The sequence below is a fragment of the Gadus macrocephalus genome, chromosome 13 (assembly GCF_031168955.1).
Source record: "Gadus macrocephalus chromosome 13, ASM3116895v1".
NCBI lineage: Eukaryota > Metazoa > Chordata > Actinopteri > Gadiformes > Gadidae > Gadus > Gadus macrocephalus.
In genome coordinates, this window is record NC_082394.1 from 4,820,084 (window position 1) to 4,838,410 (window position 18,327).

The 18,327-nt window shown below is 48.8% G+C and overlaps 2 protein-coding genes across 3 annotated transcripts; both read right to left on the reverse strand.

The window, feature by feature from the left end:
- Positions 1-263: 263 nt before the first annotated feature.
- On the reverse strand, positions 264-13,355 carry larp4ab (La ribonucleoprotein 4Ab). Of its 2 annotated transcripts, none has more exons than XM_060068332.1 (15): positions 12,895-13,355; positions 10,978-11,119; positions 9,928-10,177; positions 9,247-9,383; positions 8,833-8,936; positions 8,216-8,326; positions 8,041-8,094; positions 7,043-7,261; positions 6,615-6,715; positions 5,989-6,195; positions 5,805-5,856; positions 5,465-5,629; positions 5,214-5,356; positions 4,883-5,120; positions 264-4,766 (listed from the first exon to the last, which is right to left on the reverse strand). In XM_060068332.1, the coding sequence occupies exons 1-15, from the start codon at positions 12,895-12,897 to the stop codon at positions 4,389-4,391; spliced, it is 2,304 nt and encodes a 767-aa protein (XP_059924315.1). In that variant the 5' UTR covers positions 12,898-13,355; the 3' UTR covers positions 264-4,388. The 2 variants fall into 2 exon arrangements, with proteins under 2 accessions (XP_059924315.1, XP_059924313.1); XM_060068330.1 differs by lacking the exon at positions 12,895-13,355 and adding an exon at positions 11,900-12,885.
- A 2,164-nt stretch (positions 13,356-15,519) lies between these two features.
- Positions 15,520-17,985, reverse strand: pfdn5 (prefoldin 5). Its single transcript, XM_060068557.1, has 6 exons — positions 17,832-17,985; positions 17,409-17,511; positions 17,135-17,166; positions 16,788-16,862; positions 16,576-16,681; positions 15,520-15,909 (listed from the first exon to the last, which is right to left on the reverse strand). The coding sequence occupies exons 1-6, from the start codon at positions 17,895-17,897 to the stop codon at positions 15,827-15,829; spliced, it is 465 nt and encodes a 154-aa protein (XP_059924540.1). The 5' UTR covers positions 17,898-17,985; the 3' UTR covers positions 15,520-15,826.
- Between the last annotated feature and the right edge of the window lie 342 nt (positions 17,986-18,327).

Genomic DNA, 18,327 nt, shown 5'->3' on the forward strand with positions numbered 1-18,327 from the left:
ACGATTTGTTTACTACCGACTTACGGACAGCTTTGGTAAATACAGTTACGGCCTATTAATAATAGCTGTAAATAACTAATTTATATAAATAACATAGCAGGATCAAGATCTTTGAAAAAATGAATCTAAAGATGCTTTTAAAATGTATTTACACCATTTGCATTTACATTCAGAAGACGCTATTATCCAAAGCAGCTCACAATAAGTGCATTTGTCAGAAGAAACTTTCCATCCGTTTTCAAACAGAAAAATAAAGATCAAGCTGTTAAAAATATAATCTTTATTTTCATACACCAGGCTTAATGATACAACATTAACCACGCCTTGACTCCAATCCGGGTGTTTAATCACTGAGCATGACCCACGTGGGTGGGATGGAAGCTGTATGGGCAAGCAACGTGTGATATCTACACAAGACAATGGTCACAAGCATGCACACTCACACACACCGACGATTAGATCCCCACAGACCTGTTGAAGGGCCTGGGAACAGCGGTCAAACACTAAGCCCAAGACGTTCTTAAAAGCAGCGGTGTTCAGTTTGGAATTAAACATGATCTTCTTACATCTATTTTCAAAGAAATTAAATAAAAAAGGCACAAATGTTAGTTTGGCCCAAGGATCAGACCAATGAACAGAACAAATATCACTTTTAAAGACATAAAATACAACATTCATAAAAGAAGCGGAAATACAACCTGATGTCAACCACAAATCCCTCATAAGCACACAAATACACACTATGGTGAATTAAAGTTGCTTTATTACCACGTCCATCCTGATCCAGTTACGTCCTGCATCTCAGACACGTTAAGTCCACCAGAACCACATCAAAAAAAATGATGCAACAAAGAACACTGAAATCAAGCGGTTTGAATAAAATGTCAGCAAACCTTTCATTTCTATGAATGAAATTGTTTTATGGAAATACAATCCCGTGAAGTCCAATCGATTTAAAAGGTGAGTGCATTGAAGTTCACCCAACCACTAGCTGCCCATTTAGAAGCTTTGATGAGAATCAGAAATCAATTGACAATATCAATAGATGCTGCTACTCTATTATTTCACAACCCAGTATACGCCCTCTTCTCAAACATTTCGAGAAAACGCTAAAATTAAACTATTAACATCTTGTAAAATGCACATCACGCCTTAAAGAATGAACGTGCGAGGTTCATAATAAAATGATTAAAAACACTGCTGGTTAAAAGATAAAATGGGTGCATTTCATAGATTTCGATTTAAAAAACCCTACTTGCTACAACATTCAAAAGGAGTCAAAATTAGCTTCCCCCAAAAGGACTAATTTATCTCAGGCTCAGGGTTTAACAGAACTTTATAGAGTGGAGCGGCTCTGGTCAAAGCCAGGTCATGCATGTTCAGAAGGGATTTTGATTAAGAACAATACTTGTGAAAGGAGGAGCCTCAGATTTGATTGCTACCGCAACCCTACACGTGGTAATGCGTGTATCAGGCAGTACATCAACGATCATTTTCCTTGTGGAGCTCTTGAATGGATTACCCAAAAGATTATCACAAATCAAATTGCGTATTACAAAGCCATCTGAGGTCATCGTCCTGGTTGTTCCAGTCAGATCAGATCAGTTTCTTGGAATAAATTACAATTTCAGCCACAAAATTGATCAAAAACCCTGAAACCAGATTCGGTCAGACAATTTATATTCCCTTTAAATGGATTGATCACTTCCGATCAATTTTCCGTTCACAATAAGCGTGCGTGTATCATGTTTAAACGAAGTTAGCGCAATAATGGTGAGAAGTACTATGCAAGATTTGAGAGTTACACTTTGAGTGTCATTTGATAGAAATGTCAAAACCATCATCAGGTATTAGTGCTCTGTGAGTATTATAGCACCATAAACAGGTCTTGAACGCAACATTACTTCAAAATCCTTTCCTCCCTCTCACAACTCTCAAATCTTAAATAGAGCAACTTTCAGGGAAATGTGTAGGGCTCAACTTTACAACTCCCCACAGCCACAATTGACTCAGAAAGGATCAACACCACAGCAGTGTACTGTAATAAGAAAAATAAATAAAAGATGCATTTGATTTGCTGGAGAAAAACAAAAAACTATTCCCCTTATCCCTGAACTTACGAAACTTGAAGACATGCTAGCCTAGGTTCATTTATAGCACTGGTATATATATATTTATATATATAGCCCTGCACTCAAGGGGACAGGACAGCACCAGTGGAGGGAATGATATCCTCTAGCTCCACTCCAATCCAATCAGCCAATAAGAAGCGATTGCAAGGTCACATGGCCTAAACACCTTCCCGGTTGACAAACTCCAAGTTCCACACCCATACCAGCCAACAGAAACTAATAAAAAGCCTTTTTATATGATTCTAAAAGTCCCTGTAGAGAGGATTGGGTGGTAGATGCTCCAGTGTGAGGTGGAAAGGCCCGATATCAGTACAGAAGGAAGGACTGAAATCTAAACACGATTTCTTATCAGGGAGTCTAAACTGAAAACCCACCATTTGGACAGGATTAAAACAATGCACTTCACCACGCACTTCTCTCCAGTGTTCAGTACATTGTAGCCAAACAATAAACTGCTTATAATAAGCATGTTATAAGAGCATTTTTTCAAATAAGATAAACATTTGATGGTTAAAAAAACAAACATGGCTGACTAACCGCACCACCCTAACAAATAAACGGGCACGGACGAAATGATCAATTAACAGCCATAACTTTGTGTTGTCCCTTGCAATGTTGTACAACATCATACTTTTCCTACGGCTATCTCAGCTGTACTTTGATTTGTTTCCAACAAAAATCATTTGTTGCTCATACATTTCTCGTTAAAATCAGATTATATATAGCTATATAGATATACAACACTTGACTCCTAGCATCTACTAGGAGATTAGGGCCATATTGGTTATCTTGAAAACTGTTCCACCAACAGGAAGGGGTTCCAAAGGCCGGATCTGGTACGGCCACACTGAACTCGTTACGCACGTTTAGAGGCGTTGAAAATCAGCATTTTTGCATAGGGAACCATTGGTTTAGGCGCGTAATGCGTTACACGCGCTAACGCAGCGCGTTAGGCGCATTTTACGCACCTAAATAACGCGCATTTTACGCACCTAAATAACGCGCCCAACGCACTAACGCGCAGAGTTAAAAAAAAAATGAACTTTTGACAGCTTGACCCGATGTCACTGGGAGAGAGACGGAGGACGCACAGAAGCAGAAAGAACATGGACGACCAAGTCATCGTTTCAGTGTGTGCTGAAACGATGAGGAGGTGGTGGAACTCACCCAGCTGTGAGCGCCTACGGGGGATGTCATGCACTCGAGTTTAGATTCTCTGCCCGAGCCCGAGCCGACCCGCGGGCCGGGTCTGGCCTATATTTCCCACCACTATCCTCGGGCCGGGCCTTTGATCGAGCGCGTGTTATTTTTTTTTTAATCATTGCATTATTGGCCTAAACTGAGGAGAAATCTATGCCATAAACAGAAATATTATAGGCCTTTATTACACAGGCCTTCTCAATGCCGTGGAACGCTCCGTTCACTTGCATGGGTAGTATTCCGGTGACTTGTGAACCCCAGCGTCTTCGGTTGCTAAGCGACGTCAACGTCTTTGGCGGACCATTTCTCTACTAATAAACCCTACGAATGCTGGTAACGAATAAATTGTAAAAAGACACACCATGTGAAGTTATTTTTTCGTTTTGGCAAGTAGCCGTGTAATAAGCAGGATAATGTATAGAACGTCACCAGACATTAATTGAAAATAAGCCCCTTCAGGGCGAAGCAAGACAACTCCGCTAGGCGGGCTCATCTAGCTGCGTAGGCGCGTTGAACCATTTTTGTGACACACAATGATCAAGCGTCAGGTTAGGGGCGTTACGCGCATACGCTTTCAGTGTGGCCGTACCTTTAGGGCTTGCTCAGACCAGTTTAACCCTTGATCTGAAGGGGGGGGGGGGGGGGGGGGTTATGGGGCTGCGAAGAAAGACACCGCCTGTGGCGAAGAGTTGAGACGGAATCAACCTTTGGAGAAACGCAACCAGACATCAAGCCACCGCTGCCAATCGCATACAGGCAGAAAAGAAGAACCTTGTTTACCATGTAGCGTTAGCATCGTAGCCTTCTGCCGCTTACCGATGCAGCTGGGAAGATGGAAGAGAGACCGATGGCCGCCGTGTCGTCCAGAGCCGTAACCCTGCTTGAGGGAGAGGTCAAAGTTCACAACATGAACCCACACAGCGGTGGGACCTGGTCTGAACGCGCCCTCAGGGTCGTGGGGGGTTCCTCTTGAAGAACCCCATAATATATATTTCTCTCTTTATACATATAGATACACATCGTCTCCGAGTTCATGAGGGAGCGGCAGCAGCCCTCCTATTTGGCGGACCGGGGGGGAATGTTCTGCTCCTTGCCGCTGTGTCGGGGGGCCCCCCCCTGTGGGGCCGCGCGTCTCCCGGGAGGGGGGGCACGGGGACGCTCCCGGCCCTTCAGGCCCGAGGCCCTGGGGGGCCCGTTGACCCCGCGGTAGGAGCCCAGGGGCTCGCGAGGGGCCCCCGCCTCCCCGGGTTTCTCGGCCCCCCGTCCGGCGCTCTGGTTGGACGGGGTCCGGGGGTCCTCCGCCTTGTTGACCCCCAGCTCCCGCAGCGGTTGGGTGGCCTCGGGGTCGGGGGAGGAGCTTGGCGAGGGCGGCCGGGCGGGAAGCTCCTTGGCGGGCAGCTGGCACACGGCGGCGTAGCTCAGCTTCCTGGACTCCTGCAGGGGACCGCATCAGAACAGGTGAGGACAACACAGACCTGGGGACACGGGGGGCCACGAGACCCGCCTCGTGTGGACCAGGTGGTGGGGACGGGGGGGGCGGGGGTACGTACCAGGACCAGGCTCTGTGTGGGGGTGGGGGCTGTAGCGGGGGACCCGGGGAGGCGGCAGGTGGTCTCTTTGTCGGGAACAGGTTCTGCAGCGGGCGGAGACCCGGACTCGGTGGGGGCCTGGGCCTGGGCCTGGACCAGGACCGGGACGGGGACGGGGACCAGCTCCTGGGGAGGAGCAGGCTCCGCAGTCTCCGGGGGACTCTTGGTTTTGGGGGGCGTCTTGGTTGGCTGAGAAACACTGAGCAGGGAAACAAAGCACCGTCACCAGTTACCCGCGTGTCCCCTCCAGCGTGGGTCGGGCCGCGGGGATCCGGTGGGGGGCGTGGCCTACCTCAGGACGGGCGTGGCCACTATGAGGGGCGTGGCGGGGGCCGGTACGGGGGCCACGGCAGCAGGTACCACCGCGGGGGGGGCGACGGCGGCTTCAGGGGCTTTGGGCGGCCGGGCCTCCCTCCTCTCCTCCTTGTTCTCCGCCTGAGGGAGCAGAACGAGGCTGCGGTGAGCGGCCGATCGGCGCAACCCTGACGCTTCATTTACGTTCTCGTTGCTCTGGGGGATGGGGGGGGGTCCAGAGGTGGTTACCTTGTCGGGCCCCCAGCGGCCGCGCACCACGTCGGACAGCCGCGTCTCGGGGACCGCCTCCTCCTGGGTGCTGGTGACCACGCAGCCCGGCAGGGGGGGGAAGCTGGAGGAGGCCAGGTCGAACTTGGGCGCGGGCGGCTTCACCTCGATCAACGGGACCGGCCTCTGCAAAGAGGACGCCCTCCGTTAGTCCCCTGAACAGACTCATTAAGGCCGTGGGAGAAGTGGATGAATTAAGGCCCAAACCCATTTCTACCCCTTACCCCTCCCCCTTGTTTTCAAGGGGTAAGGGGAAGGGGTAGAAATGGGATTGGGCCTTAGTCAGAGGGAGTGAACGAACCAGAGTGCGATCGTCCTCCCGTCTCCGCCTCATGCCTCTGGAACCGCCTCGCCTGAGGAAGGGGAAGGAACACGACAACAGTGAGACCCCTGGACTAGGAACCACCACTCAAGCCCCAAAGGACCGGTCAGCGTCTCTAGTCTGAACGCATGAAAACCCAACCATGGGAGGAGAGGTCACCCACCTCCCACGGCCGGCCAGGCCCATGTCGCCTGGAGGCAGGTCCCTCATGTGGAGGCTGGGCATCACCACCGCCTCCTGGGGGGGGGCCCCGGCGGCCCCCGGGGTCTGGGGGAGCAGGGGGCTGGTGGGGGCAGACCCCCCGTCCCTGGAGAGCCCTGGGATCAGAGCGGGCAGGGCCCCCGGCCTGGGGTGGCTCTTCCCCTGGAGGCTGGAACCACAAACACGACCACGCCCGCATTAGCACGCCTCAATGTTTATAACCCATCGTGGTTCAATGATCATTAACTAACACACGTTTCACGTTATGTGATCATAACCCAATACACGCTTCATAGTTTATAACCCATCGTGGTTCAATGATCATTAACTAACACGTTTCATGTTATGTAATTATAACCCCATACACGCTTCAATGTGATCATCACCCGACACCGGTTTCAATGCTATGTGGTTGTAAACCAACACATAACCTATTACCTATTTTGCACCCCTATTGAACTATTGACTATTGAACCCCTAGTTCAGCCCTGCATCTGAACCTTGTGTGACAGAGTGAGTAGGAGGGTTAAGGTAGGTAAGGGTTAAGGTAGGTAAGGTAAGGGTTGAGGTAGGGTAGGGTTAAGGTACCGGCTCCGGTTGAAGGTCCGACCCGCGGGGGCGCTGCCGGACCCTTTGTAGGGGGCGGAGCCGTTGTAGCTGTTCGCAAACCCGCTGTTGGGGAACGGGGCCTGCGGAGAGAAACACGGGTCAGCATCGGGATGCATTCAATACAAACCTCAGGGCTCAAGCATGGACGCTTGACTACAAGAATACACATTTATTATAAATGATCTAGTTTAAAGAGAGAAAAGTGTAGACAGTAACTGAACCGACTATACATTACTGTAATCGTAAGAGAACCCTTCAATAAGGACAAGTGCTGTTTCGTAGTTACAATGTAAAGTATCGGCATATACTCTGTATCGCCCGCTATTCAAGTTCAGCTCTACCTAATGACCCCGTCAGAGTGACTTCACATCAACACGCCCAGCTCAACGTCCAGAACCGCAGCTCACCAGCGGCGTCTCGAAGTAGGGCGTGGCCGACTGGTTCCATGAGGGCGTGACCAGCGGGTAGACGGGGTACTGCTGCTGCTGGGGGCTGTACACCGGCTGCATGTAGAGGGGCGAGTTGAAGGCCGGCTGCGAGGCCGCGGGGGACCGGCTGAACGCGCTCGAGTCCACGCTGCGGAAGCCGTTGTTGGCGAAGAACGTGCTGATGGCTTTGATGCGAGCCTGCGGCCGGGGGCAACGAGTGGACGAGGTCAGAACGACAAGACCCGTCTGTGACGGTAAACCCCAACAACACGAGATGCAGTCGTACAGATGATGACCTTAAGATCCCCTCAGATATAGAGATCCGAGTCATAAGGCCATAGAACACCGGGCTGACTAGAGAGGGGGGAGGAGAGGGAGAGGGAGGTGAGGAGGAGAGGGAGGAGGAGATGAAGATGGGGGGGGGGGGAGAGAGCAGGACTGAGAGAAGAGGTGGAGCAGGAAAGAGAAGAGGTGGAGCAGGAAAGAGAAGAGGTGGAGCAGGAAAGAGAAGAGGTGGAGCAGGACAGAGAGAGAGAGAGAGAGAGGAGTGAGAGAAGGGACAGAACCTCTCCAGCCAGCCACACTGAGCCTGGGTCCTTCCAAGCGCGATACTGTTCATCACTGGGGGTCTTTCAGGACCACCACTCACAAGCCGACTGATTAATGAGATCAAGAGAGCTTGGCTCAAGGGCAGAGGAGGTCAACCTCGGTGGTAATGGCAACTAGTCCAATGAGCCAACCCCGTCCAGGGTCAGAGACTCGTGCAGATAAGAGTAATCCCGTCTGTCGGGAGATATGGCCGGCTAATGATTCACCCAGCAGCAGATGTTTGCTTTAGAGGGCCTTCCTCTGTGTTCACAGCTCCACGACTGACATACTTTACACGTAAAGTTACAGATTAGACACAATCTGCCTCTAGGTTAGGAAGTTTGAACACTGAATGAATTATGAGTTTGTTCCAATATCAGTGAACTCACCATGATGGGTTTTCCCTGGAACATTTTCACCTCTTCCCGGAGGTATTTGTAAGCCTGGGGAGGAAACCGAGCAACATAAATAAGTTCCCCGGGTGGGGAAGGATGATTTTCAGTCGAGCGTTATCGTCATGGTTACCAAGTGGAAACGGAGCTCGAAAGGGAACACGTCGGTTACCTGCTGCGCGTCCGTGTCCGACTGGAACGTGATGTACCAGTTGCTGTTGTGGGCGAACTCCACGCTGATGACTTTTGGACAGCTGTCACTCTTGAACAGAGCCTCCACCTCCTGCAAGAGTAGAACAGATCCAACCGTCAACACGGCTGACTTAGCGCAGACATTACTGCCTTAGTACAGACATTACTGCCATAGAACAGACATCACTGCCTTAACCGGTTGTGACCAAAGCCATCCCTGCAGGGTTTAATACAAAGCGGGTCATCAGTCAGAGACAGGCCCAACAGGTTAGGGGATTAATGATCTGGAGGCGGGCCAACCCACAGGTTAAAGGATTAAGGATCTGGAGACGGGCCGACCGACTGGCTGGACCACGCCCAGCCTTGGGGAGGAAACCCCGGTGACAGTAAACCCCCGCAGGGGGGGAGGGGAACACCTTCTGGGATGAGCTGCACTGCAACGAACCACTACTGTCACGTGCTGGAGTCATGTGATCATGCGGGGGTCAGGCGGTGGCATCATGTAGGTTTCACATTGTGCAGTCATATGATGATGTAGTGGGTCACATGGATGGTGGTGTCATGTGACCATGTAGGGGATCGCAAGGAGCAGCATACCTCCACCGGGGTGGTCTCCGGCACCTCCCTCAGGATGATGATACAGCGCTTGTGATTGGGTCGGACCTTCTCTCCGGCCTCGTCCACCTCCAGCATGGGAGAGGCTGTTTGGGGAGAGGAGAAGGAGAGCGTCAGAGGAGGCGGTGGACGGGAAACCCTGGTCTGGACGCCAACCCGACACGTCGCCGGTGGTCATTTAAAAACAGCTCTCAGTACAATTGTACTCGAATATACATTCATGTTTTAAAGAGCCTTGTTTGGGTTCCAAGAGTCAACCGTTTCCTGTTTGGTCGATAGCAGAAAAACAATACTTGATTGACGGTTTCATCGTCACCCTTTCTACATGCCCCCCCCCCCCCCCCCCCGCCCCTGTCTTTAGAGCGTCCGTGTTCTTTGTGAAGCAGCGTACTGTACCTTTAAGAACCTCCAGGATGAGCTCAGAGTCCGTGGTGAGCACCTTGATGTCCTCCATGCAGGCCAGGGTCCAGACCGGAACAAACTGGTCGCTGTCCATCTGGGACATCAGGTACAGGTCCTTACAGAGGTTCTCTCTGCACGGGGAGGGGTTCACAGGGGGCTTTGTTAAAGGACATGCATTGCTCCCCAGTGAGAAAAAAGATACTGCAGCAGGCCCAAGCTGTTGTTGAATATTTATCCCCCTCACTAGCCTTAGCATCCAGCTACAATAAATGTATTAGTATTGGGTGAGACAACTGCATCCTACGCTATAAAAGTAACGATGGCCCGGTCTTCTGATCCCCCTCAGACCTCATGATCTGATTAAACCATTGGACACTGTACTGACGAGAGGGGGGGGGGGGGGGGGGGGGGGGGGGGGGGGGGCGAGAAGAACTTCTCTCGCCAGCCAGTGATCCCGGGTCCTTCCAAGTTACTAATCATCACTGGGGGTCCGTCAAGCTCACAGCTGACCGTTTAAAAAGGTCCGGTTTGGAGAAGTGGTAGTGGACTATTGTACGGAATTAAATTAAAACTTGACTTTGTACATCACACCATTCCATGGAGGCTTCAAACGGATGGGGTTTGACTCTGGACAGAGCGGGTCAGCCCAGAGCGGCAGCAGTGTGACTCTCTCACCTGGAGAAGCAGAACTCCAGCTGCTTCTTCAGAGACTCTCTGAGGTTCTCCTCAGACATAGGCTCCTCCTTGACCAGCTCCGCGTCGGCAGGGCCGCCCCCCGGGGCGTCGAACAGGGGGTACCCGAAGTCCAGCGGCTCAGCCCCCCCGTTGGTGAGGCCTTCCACGGCCAGCGCCGGGACACCATCGGAGGTGTCCGAGTACTCCGTGCTGTAGCCCTTGTCATCAGAGAACGCCACCTCAGAGAAACCTGGGAAAGGGTCACAGGTCAGCGCAGTCCTGCAAACCGACTTCCATGTTTGGGTGTTGCCCGTTGTTAATAAAAAACATTAAGGGAAGTGGAAGTCCTGTTGAAAGAGAATGCTTTGTTTGGCAACCTTGCCCGCTCTACCAACCCTACACCAAACCAGACAAGATGTGGCTGCTTTCCTCATTCTAACATCTAGACCTTCTGTTCAGCTTCATTGCAGGTCAAAGGCCCGCCACTCTCATAGACACTGAATTAGTGACTTGCCTAATCATTTTCAAAAAATTTAAAGAAATGTGGATTCCTTTAAAACTTTGGTTCAGACATTTATCCAGACTGCATTCCTTTCCCAGCCGTTACCTGGAGGTTATGCTTAACCTTAATGCGTAACTGACAGATGTTTATAATTGGTTGTCTTGTATTTTCATTTGGGGTTGAAGAGTTACCCTTGTATTTTTACTTTATATTTTAATGATAATGTTACAGGCATATTGTTGTATATTATTCTTGTTAACAGACCCATCGAAAAAAGATTGTGACATTTTAGTTAATGAAATATTTCCAACTGCGTGTTTCGTCATTTTTTTTTGCACAACTCAATAAATACTAAGTAACTAACCGTTCACATGTCGTCATTAAACCGACCTGTAATGTGATTTCATTTAACACACGTACTCCAGATTTCGTCCGATCCTAATCCCATACGACGGTTTGTAGCGTAGTGATTAATAAGAAGTGCATCATCCGAGGGGGCTTCTGAGTAGAGGGGGGTAAGTGGGGCTCTGGTGGCCGCGGGACGCTACCTTCAGGCCCCTCTCCTGAGGGCGAGGTGGGCTGCAGCCAGCCCGGCTCCTCCTGGCCCCCCGCCGGGAGCCCGTTCTGGGGGGCGGGGATCTCCTGCCACACTTTAGCGTTGGGGTTCAGGCCTCCTCCCTTGGTGGTGACCTGGAACAACGGGGAGCATTTACATTTAGCAGACGCTTCTACCCAAAGAGACGTACAATAAGTATGTCAATATATCGCTATATACATATATATAAATATATACAATACAACATTATATAGAACCAAGTGTCAAAAGCCACAGCAATGGCTAGGTTATTCCATTCCCCATTAAAAAAAAAGATAGCCATGATAAGATGCCAAGTATTATTTTTCAAGTGTCAGGATGTACAACATACAGTAAGGTAAGAAGGCTGTTGGGGTTAAGGGGGGAGGCTATGCGGAGTCCAGGTGAATTCTGGACGAGTGAGTCTTGAGTTTCTGTTTCTGTCCTGCGCTTCAGATCCCACGGAGGAACGAGGGAACATAAGCTGTAGCTCAATCCTGCTTCTTAGTACGCCAACCTCTCAAACAAGTAAACCAAATCCACGACGAACTCATGGAAAGTTATTTCAAATGATTTCAGTAATGGGACTACTCTATTCGAAAGTAGACTTAGCAAAAGCTGTCAGTTTGAACGTATTCCACAAATATTTGTTATCAAAGATGCAGATGAGATAATGCATTGCAACGAAACGATTCCAACTTCTTCTAATGACTTAAGGCCATTACAGCATTGCGTTTCCCTCACCATATGGTACAAACCCATGACATTGCCAGTCAAACAGTCACATGCACCCGCAGAAAGTCTGCAACTGGGCGGGGCCAAGACCTCCATTGTCACAGACTTCGTACAATCCGATTTAAAGATAATAATGTTGCAAATGAAACATAAAATATCACATTTTCTGTTTCCTCTTCGTTGGGGTGAAATGACTCCATCTCGGTTTGCGTTGGTCTGCTCCACGTCATTCCGGTTTGCCCTTTTATGGAGCAGCGAAGGGAACCAGGAAAGAGCACATGGCGAGCAGCATGAAGTCGGGCTGCACACCCTTCCTCATTCGTTGAAAACTACATCCATGTAGCGCCGTGCCGGGTCCATAAGCAGGACATACCCGTCCGATAGACCACGGCGGTCTCCATGAAGTAAGGTCGAGGTGACGTTATTTAACCCGGGCCGACTCTGACCGGGACAACATGTGCTAAAAATGGGCGCTAATGCCCTTCCAGACACTCTTACCGGGAGGTTGCGTAAGCAGACAGACGGTCTGTCTCACTGCCAGGCGGTCTGTGTCACTGCCAGACCCGTCTTTCTTTACAGAAGGAGTCTGTCTCACAGCCAGAATGGCCCGCCTCACAGCCAGACCCGTCTGTCTTTACAGAGACTGTCTCACAACCAGGCGGTCTGTCAGTCGATTACCATGAAGACCTAATCCAACTAACGTCATTTTTTGGTAATTTTTTCCAAAACTAGGACATGCACTGCAGGTATTCGCATTTAAAGCAATTTGAAGGCCAGGATATTTAACATGGAGACGGTTCTGTGCCGGAACATAAGGGAGATGAACCGTGAGGTGTTGGAGCGAGTCTGCGGTGACAGAACGCGCAGGAACCCGTCTGGTTTACACAAGTCGAACGGCACCAGACAAGACTTAACACGTCTAAATGTAGAGACCCGTGCATCCAACAGGTCTACACACGAAGTGCCGACGTTTAGACGTCTACATTACTACCACCAGCCCCGGGTCCGGCCCCCGCCGCTAGCCGCAGCACGAGGGGGACGCGCCGGAGCGCTCCGTCAAACAGGTTGTCGCAAGTTAGCCAAGTAGCTAACTCGGTGCTAGCTATGTGCTAGCTCGATGCTAGCAAGGGTACGCGCCGCGAGGCCCCGAACTCACCATGCCGCTGGGTTCCGTGGTTCCGCTGCCGTCCTCCACCTGGCTTCCCGTCCGTAGAGTTCCGTATATCCCGATCTTCGTACTACTAGCTACCAGCGTGCGATGTGGACCCTGGCTCTCCCCGCACCGCTCCACGCCGCTCTGCTCAAAGTCCCCCGGGTTCAGAGTGCACCGGGTTCGGCTCGCCAAGCGGAGCTTTCACCTTCCTGAACGGAGCCGCGAACTCGCTGGACTAACGTGCTGATCCGGGGTGAACTCGTTCCTCGGTTCGTTCAGCACTCCGTCTCTGATCCCCTCCCCGAAAAAGAATGTCTCTGCTTCCTGACTATAAGAAGATCCAAACCTCGTGTTTCGGGAGCGCCGGCCAAGGGTACAAAGCTTTAAATTGGCGGCGCTGCACAGCGACTCTGACAGCTTCGCCCTTGCAGTCTCCTAGCGGATTGGCTGCTGTTACCACGGGGGCCCCGCCCACACGAGGCCCCGCCTACCACGCCCCTGCCCTGGCAACAGCGCAGCGCGCGCTGCGCAGCAGGGAAACGCTTGAGTGTTGAATGGATTCATCATATGAATATTCATGATGAATGGATTCATCATATGAATATTCACATGGATATTCATATGGATATTCATTTGAATATTAATTGAATGCATTTATTTTCGTGGTTAAATCTGAACTATATTTATTTTTATTTATTTTATTAAAGGATCCCCATTAGCTTATGCCATAGCAGTTTGCTAATCTTCCTGGGGTCCACATAAAATCCACATTACAAGTAATACTATTAAGTGTATTAAAATACAGTTCATGCAAAGTGCACCCAAAGTAGGACCCATTTTTGGAATCTTTGATTTTCTTACAGTTGCTATCACATTGTGATCACTGAATCCTACTGGTAGAGAAATAGGCTTTGAACAGTGCTCCGGGACATTGGTGTAAATATGATCAATGCATGTTGAAGAAGTACATCCTACATCATTAGTGACGACTCTAGTTGGTATGGAAACTATTTGTGACAAGTTACAAGCTTTAGAAAGTGATGCTAACTTTTTCCTTAAGGAACAATTGTTAGCTAGCCAATCAATGTTCATGTCCCCAAGTAAGTAAATGTCACTCCTTGAGTCAGCAACTCTATCAATCATATCACATACATCATTAAAATACTGAGCGCTTGCTCCAGGGGGCCTGTAGCAACAGCCAACCAATATTGGTTTCAAGTGAGGTAGGTGTATTTGAACCCACAGTGCTTCTACGTCACTGTACATAAATTCCAGACACAATTTTGAAGGAAGATGACTTTGTATGTAAATAGCAACTCCCCCTCCATATCTGTCTCTGTCCTTTCTGAATAAGGAGTATCCCTCTAATGATACTGCTGGGTCCAGAATGAAGGAGTCTAGATGAGTCTCGGTCAATGCAAGTATATGAATAGTGTTTGCTTGCACTAGGCTGTTCAATTCATGAATCTTGTTTCGAACACTACACACATTCACGTGAGCAATCGCCAAGCCTTTATTAGGAAGTTTTAAAGAGTTCAAGTTCATGATATTAACTGGAATCTTAAATGAGACTTACAGTCACGGTGACTATCCTTGTTTGGGTTACGAACCCCCAGACTTGTCTGCCTTCCCCCCTTTACTTCCATCTCCTTTGCTTGGGTATCGGGATGCAGGATGGATTATGAGTTTATCGTAACGGAGGAATGCAATTTCCCCTCGCTCCCGTGCGGCTTTCATAGCTGGTATGAGTTCCTTGCGTTTTTGCCGAACAGCATCCGAATAGTCCTCGTTAATGTACACATTTGTCCCTTTTAGGCACTTTGCTTTCTCCATGACTCTGACTTTGTCCTTGTATCTAAAAAATCTAGCAACTATTGGCCTGGCTCTCACTCCCGTTGATTTCCCAGTCCGATGTATGCGTTCAAACTCCATGTTAGTAAGCTTGAGCTTCTCATCAAAGATCTCCCGCACCTTCTTTTCTGATTCAGCCCAGTTCTCATTTTCAGACTCAGGAATCCCATCAATCACAATGTTATTTCGTCGTGATCTGTCCAAGTAGTCCATTTTAGGCAGGAATGAAGTAATGTTTGTCGCAACGACAGAGAGATCTGAGTCAATTTCAGAGAGTTTTGTGGTTGACTTCCTGTCCTTAGCAAGGAGTACATCCACGTCTTTTTGCGTGTAGTGCAGGCTTTCCCGCAATTCACTTATTTCCTTCATTGTGTCCAATCTCTTGTTATTTGCCTCAGTCACGAAAAGTTCTTAAAGTTACTCTCTTGCTGCTCCATCAGCTCTCTATAAAACAGTTTCTGTTGCTCCAGCAATTCATGCACCTGGTCTACGGTCACAAAGTCCTCATCTCCCCCTTTCTTCCCGTTCCTTCGCGACATGGTACCTGTTGATAGCCTGTAGCCTATCCGGCCCGATGGTAGCTGCTAGCCGGGCTGAGGAGCCTGGATCCGGCCTGCTGGTGGCTGCTGGCTAGTAGCCAGGAGCTAAAGCTGGTAGTAGCAGGTAGCTGGAGGTAGCGGTGAGTCGGAGACGCCTATCCCGGTTGATATATCATGGTTAAAATGCTGTTTGGCAACTTGTTAGAACATGGTACAAAAGGATTCCAGGTCAGAAAAATGTTGTTCATTCGATCAGTTTATTTCAAATAACTTGCCCAAGATAAAGATTTTGGATCGTTTCTTTTTAAGTTCAATAAGTACACTTAAATTAAATCCTGAACTAACCGTCATAGTATACGATTCTTTATTTGAACATAACGCCAATGTTGGATAAACTGAGTAAAACGTGTCCCTGTCTCTACAGAAATAAAAACATTTTATGTATTCTTGTGAACTTTCCAATTATTCTATTAAATGTGGATGGTGATATTGTCCAGGCAGATATTCACACGAGTCCATTGACTCAGCAGATGGGCCCCAGGTCATCAGGCTTTAGCAGCCACTGCTTGTGAGGCCTGCTGGCTCTGTTGTAGCTGCTGGATCTTGATGTTCATAACCTCGATCACGGCTGGAGAGAGAAGCACAGCACAGCATGGTGTTAGGGGCATCTAGGCGGGTGGCTGCCTGCTCTAAAATACAGAGGGTCACCTGACCCACGGAGGGACACCTGACACAATGGAGGGTCACCTGACACACGGAGGGTCAACTGACCGAGGGGTCACCTGACACACAGAGGGTCACCTGACGCGTGTCTTTGTGGACCTTCATCAGGGAGATCTGGACATTCTGCAAGAACTAATTTGGCCTCACTGTTTTGATTGCAAACTACAATTTTGCATTTTTTTCTGTTTAGACAAGCCTGATTTCTAAGTTTGGCCGATGAAATACTATTCATTTAAAAAACCTGTACTGCAAATAGGCCAAAGAATTGTATATTTATTTATTTATTTATTTATGTCTTTAAAAGGGCGGTGACTTTGAAGAAGCTGGTTTGACATGAAACTGAAGTAGATGGTAAATGGAATGCATTTATAAAGTGCCTTTCTCACCATTGGCCACTCAAAGTACTTTAGAATATTGCCTAACATCCACCCATTCATGCACTCATTCACACACCGACGCTGGTGTCAGCCATGCAAGGCGACAGCCAGCTCGTCAGGAGCAGGTCGGGTGAGGTGCCTTGCTCAGGGACACAGCGACACTCGAGAAGAACGGAAGAGGACTCAAACCCTACCCTGCTTCATGCCGTGCTTCTCCTGTAACGCCGGCTGGATCTTCTCGATCTGCTTTGTGAGGAAGTCTATTTTGCGTTTGAAGAATGCTTTGGAGTCGTCCACATTCTGAAAAGGTAAACCACAAAACGGTTTAACGAGATCCGTACAATCGACACCCTGCTGAACATTGTACACGTCATAAACAGGGAAAACATCTCGAAAGAACCGTTACCTTCTCCACATAGTATCCTGTCCCCACATCAACGAGAACGTGCTCCACGTCGTTCAGTGTTCCCGGGACATACATCTGGGGAGCATCTGTTAAGGACAACCGTACCCCGAGATGGAATCATATATACAGCTGTCACCACCAACTTTAAACTAGTCTGATCAAATGTCAACCGATCACAGTCGGTCCATAAGCTTTTTGCTTCACGGAAATCCTCCCATCTTGGACCAGAGTGTGCAGACGCCCCACCTCTCAATGGTATGACATCAAGAGACTGGACCGGTCAAGACTTCCACACCAGACTGGACAAGAGAACCACAACAGACTGGATCTCCACAACAAAAGGATACAGAGCTGGTCAGAGGAACGAGCAGTTCTTTTCCTGTGATTTTATTGAGAAGAGGAAAGAAAGAGAAAGGTTCAGTACGTTTATACAGACTGCAATAATAGTTTTAACCAAGAGAATGGCTGTAAAATGGCGTCATTTTACAATCACGTCATTTAAGTTTCTACGTAAAATGATGACAGCAGTGCTGCAAGATGTCGAGTCAATCAAACTAATAAATTGCAGACATATCGCTAGGAAAATTGTGTATCACAAGCACTGCTGTGTTACTAGCTCACCTTCATTGCTTTTGTTCAGGACGTTAAGACTATCTTTGGCCTCCACATACTTGGTCTGCACCACTTTGAGTTGACCTATCGATGATGTCAGGAACTCCACCTCCTGGGGAGTAGAAACACGAACAACGAGAATCAAGACAAAGCTTAACATGGATGGAAACATCTACAGAAATGCGTGCAATTGACAGCTGTGGACGATTCCCATCTACAAATGTAAGGACAGGCAGAAGAACGACGAGAGCCCTCTTATCATAACGTTAGAGGGAACATCTATCAGGGGACTGAGGAGACAGACGGGCGTGACTGACAGGCTGCCTTTCTCCTCCAAACACCCCCAACCACCCGAACAAAGCGCCACGGGTAGACCGCACGGACAGATACTGAGAAGATACAGTGTATATGTTGTAAATAAAATCCAGTTACCTGATCAAATTGAGTTTTTAGTCCTTCCAATTGCTGAAGAGAAAGCTCAGTCAGATTGACCGCCATGTTGGAAGCGTGAGGAGGCGAGGCTACCAAACAGGAGCGTGTCCGGGTTAAGCCGAGCGGCGGGGCGGCTGCGCGTTGTGCGAGCAGCGCCCCCCTCTGGTAGAAGACAATATTTGTTTCTAGAGACAAACGATGCATACAAAATATGCTTTTCATTTATGCTTTAGCATCAGTATTATGGACTAGAAATAACAATTGTCTACCTGGCAAATGTATTAAACTGTGTACAATGGCTTACAATTCAACTCAACAGCATAACTTGGTATGTACACACTAATGACATGAAATGATGTTCAGTCAAGGTATCATATCTATGCAAGATAACCTCCAGTCATTGATTTACTATTCAGATCAAGATACTGAGGTCCTACACTACAGTATTACCACAACATATTAAATCCAAGAGAGTGTTTTAATGAAAGCAGAACAG

What these genes read in the sequence shown, in the direction of transcription:
- pfdn5 (XM_060068557.1), bottom strand. Translation starts at nt 17,897, where the DNA reads ATGGCGGTCAATCTGACTGAGCTTTCTCTTCAGCAATTGGAAGGACTA. An exon ending in TAAAAACTCAATTTGATCAG is followed by an intron (nt 17,512 to 17,831) that starts GTAACTGGATTT and finishes TCTACTCCCCAG; the next exon opens with GAGGTGGAGTTCCTGACATC. An exon ending in TCGTTCCTCTGACCAGCTCT is followed by an intron (nt 16,863 to 17,134) that starts GTATCCTTTTGT and finishes GATGCTCCCCAG; the next exon opens with ATGTATGTCCCGGGAACACT.
- larp4ab (XM_060068330.1), bottom strand. Translation starts at nt 11,968, where the DNA reads ATGACGTGGAGCAGACCAACGCAAACCGAGATGGAGTCATTTCACCCC. An exon ending in CTGGAGTTCTGCTTCTCCAG is followed by an intron (nt 9,384 to 9,927) that starts GTGAGAGAGTCA and finishes CTCCCCGTGCAG; the next exon opens with AGAGAACCTCTGTAAGGACC. An exon ending in TCCAGGGAAAACCCATCATG is followed by an intron (nt 7,262 to 8,040) that starts GTGAGTTCACTG and finishes CCCCGGCCGCAG; the next exon opens with GCTCGCATCAAAGCCATCAG.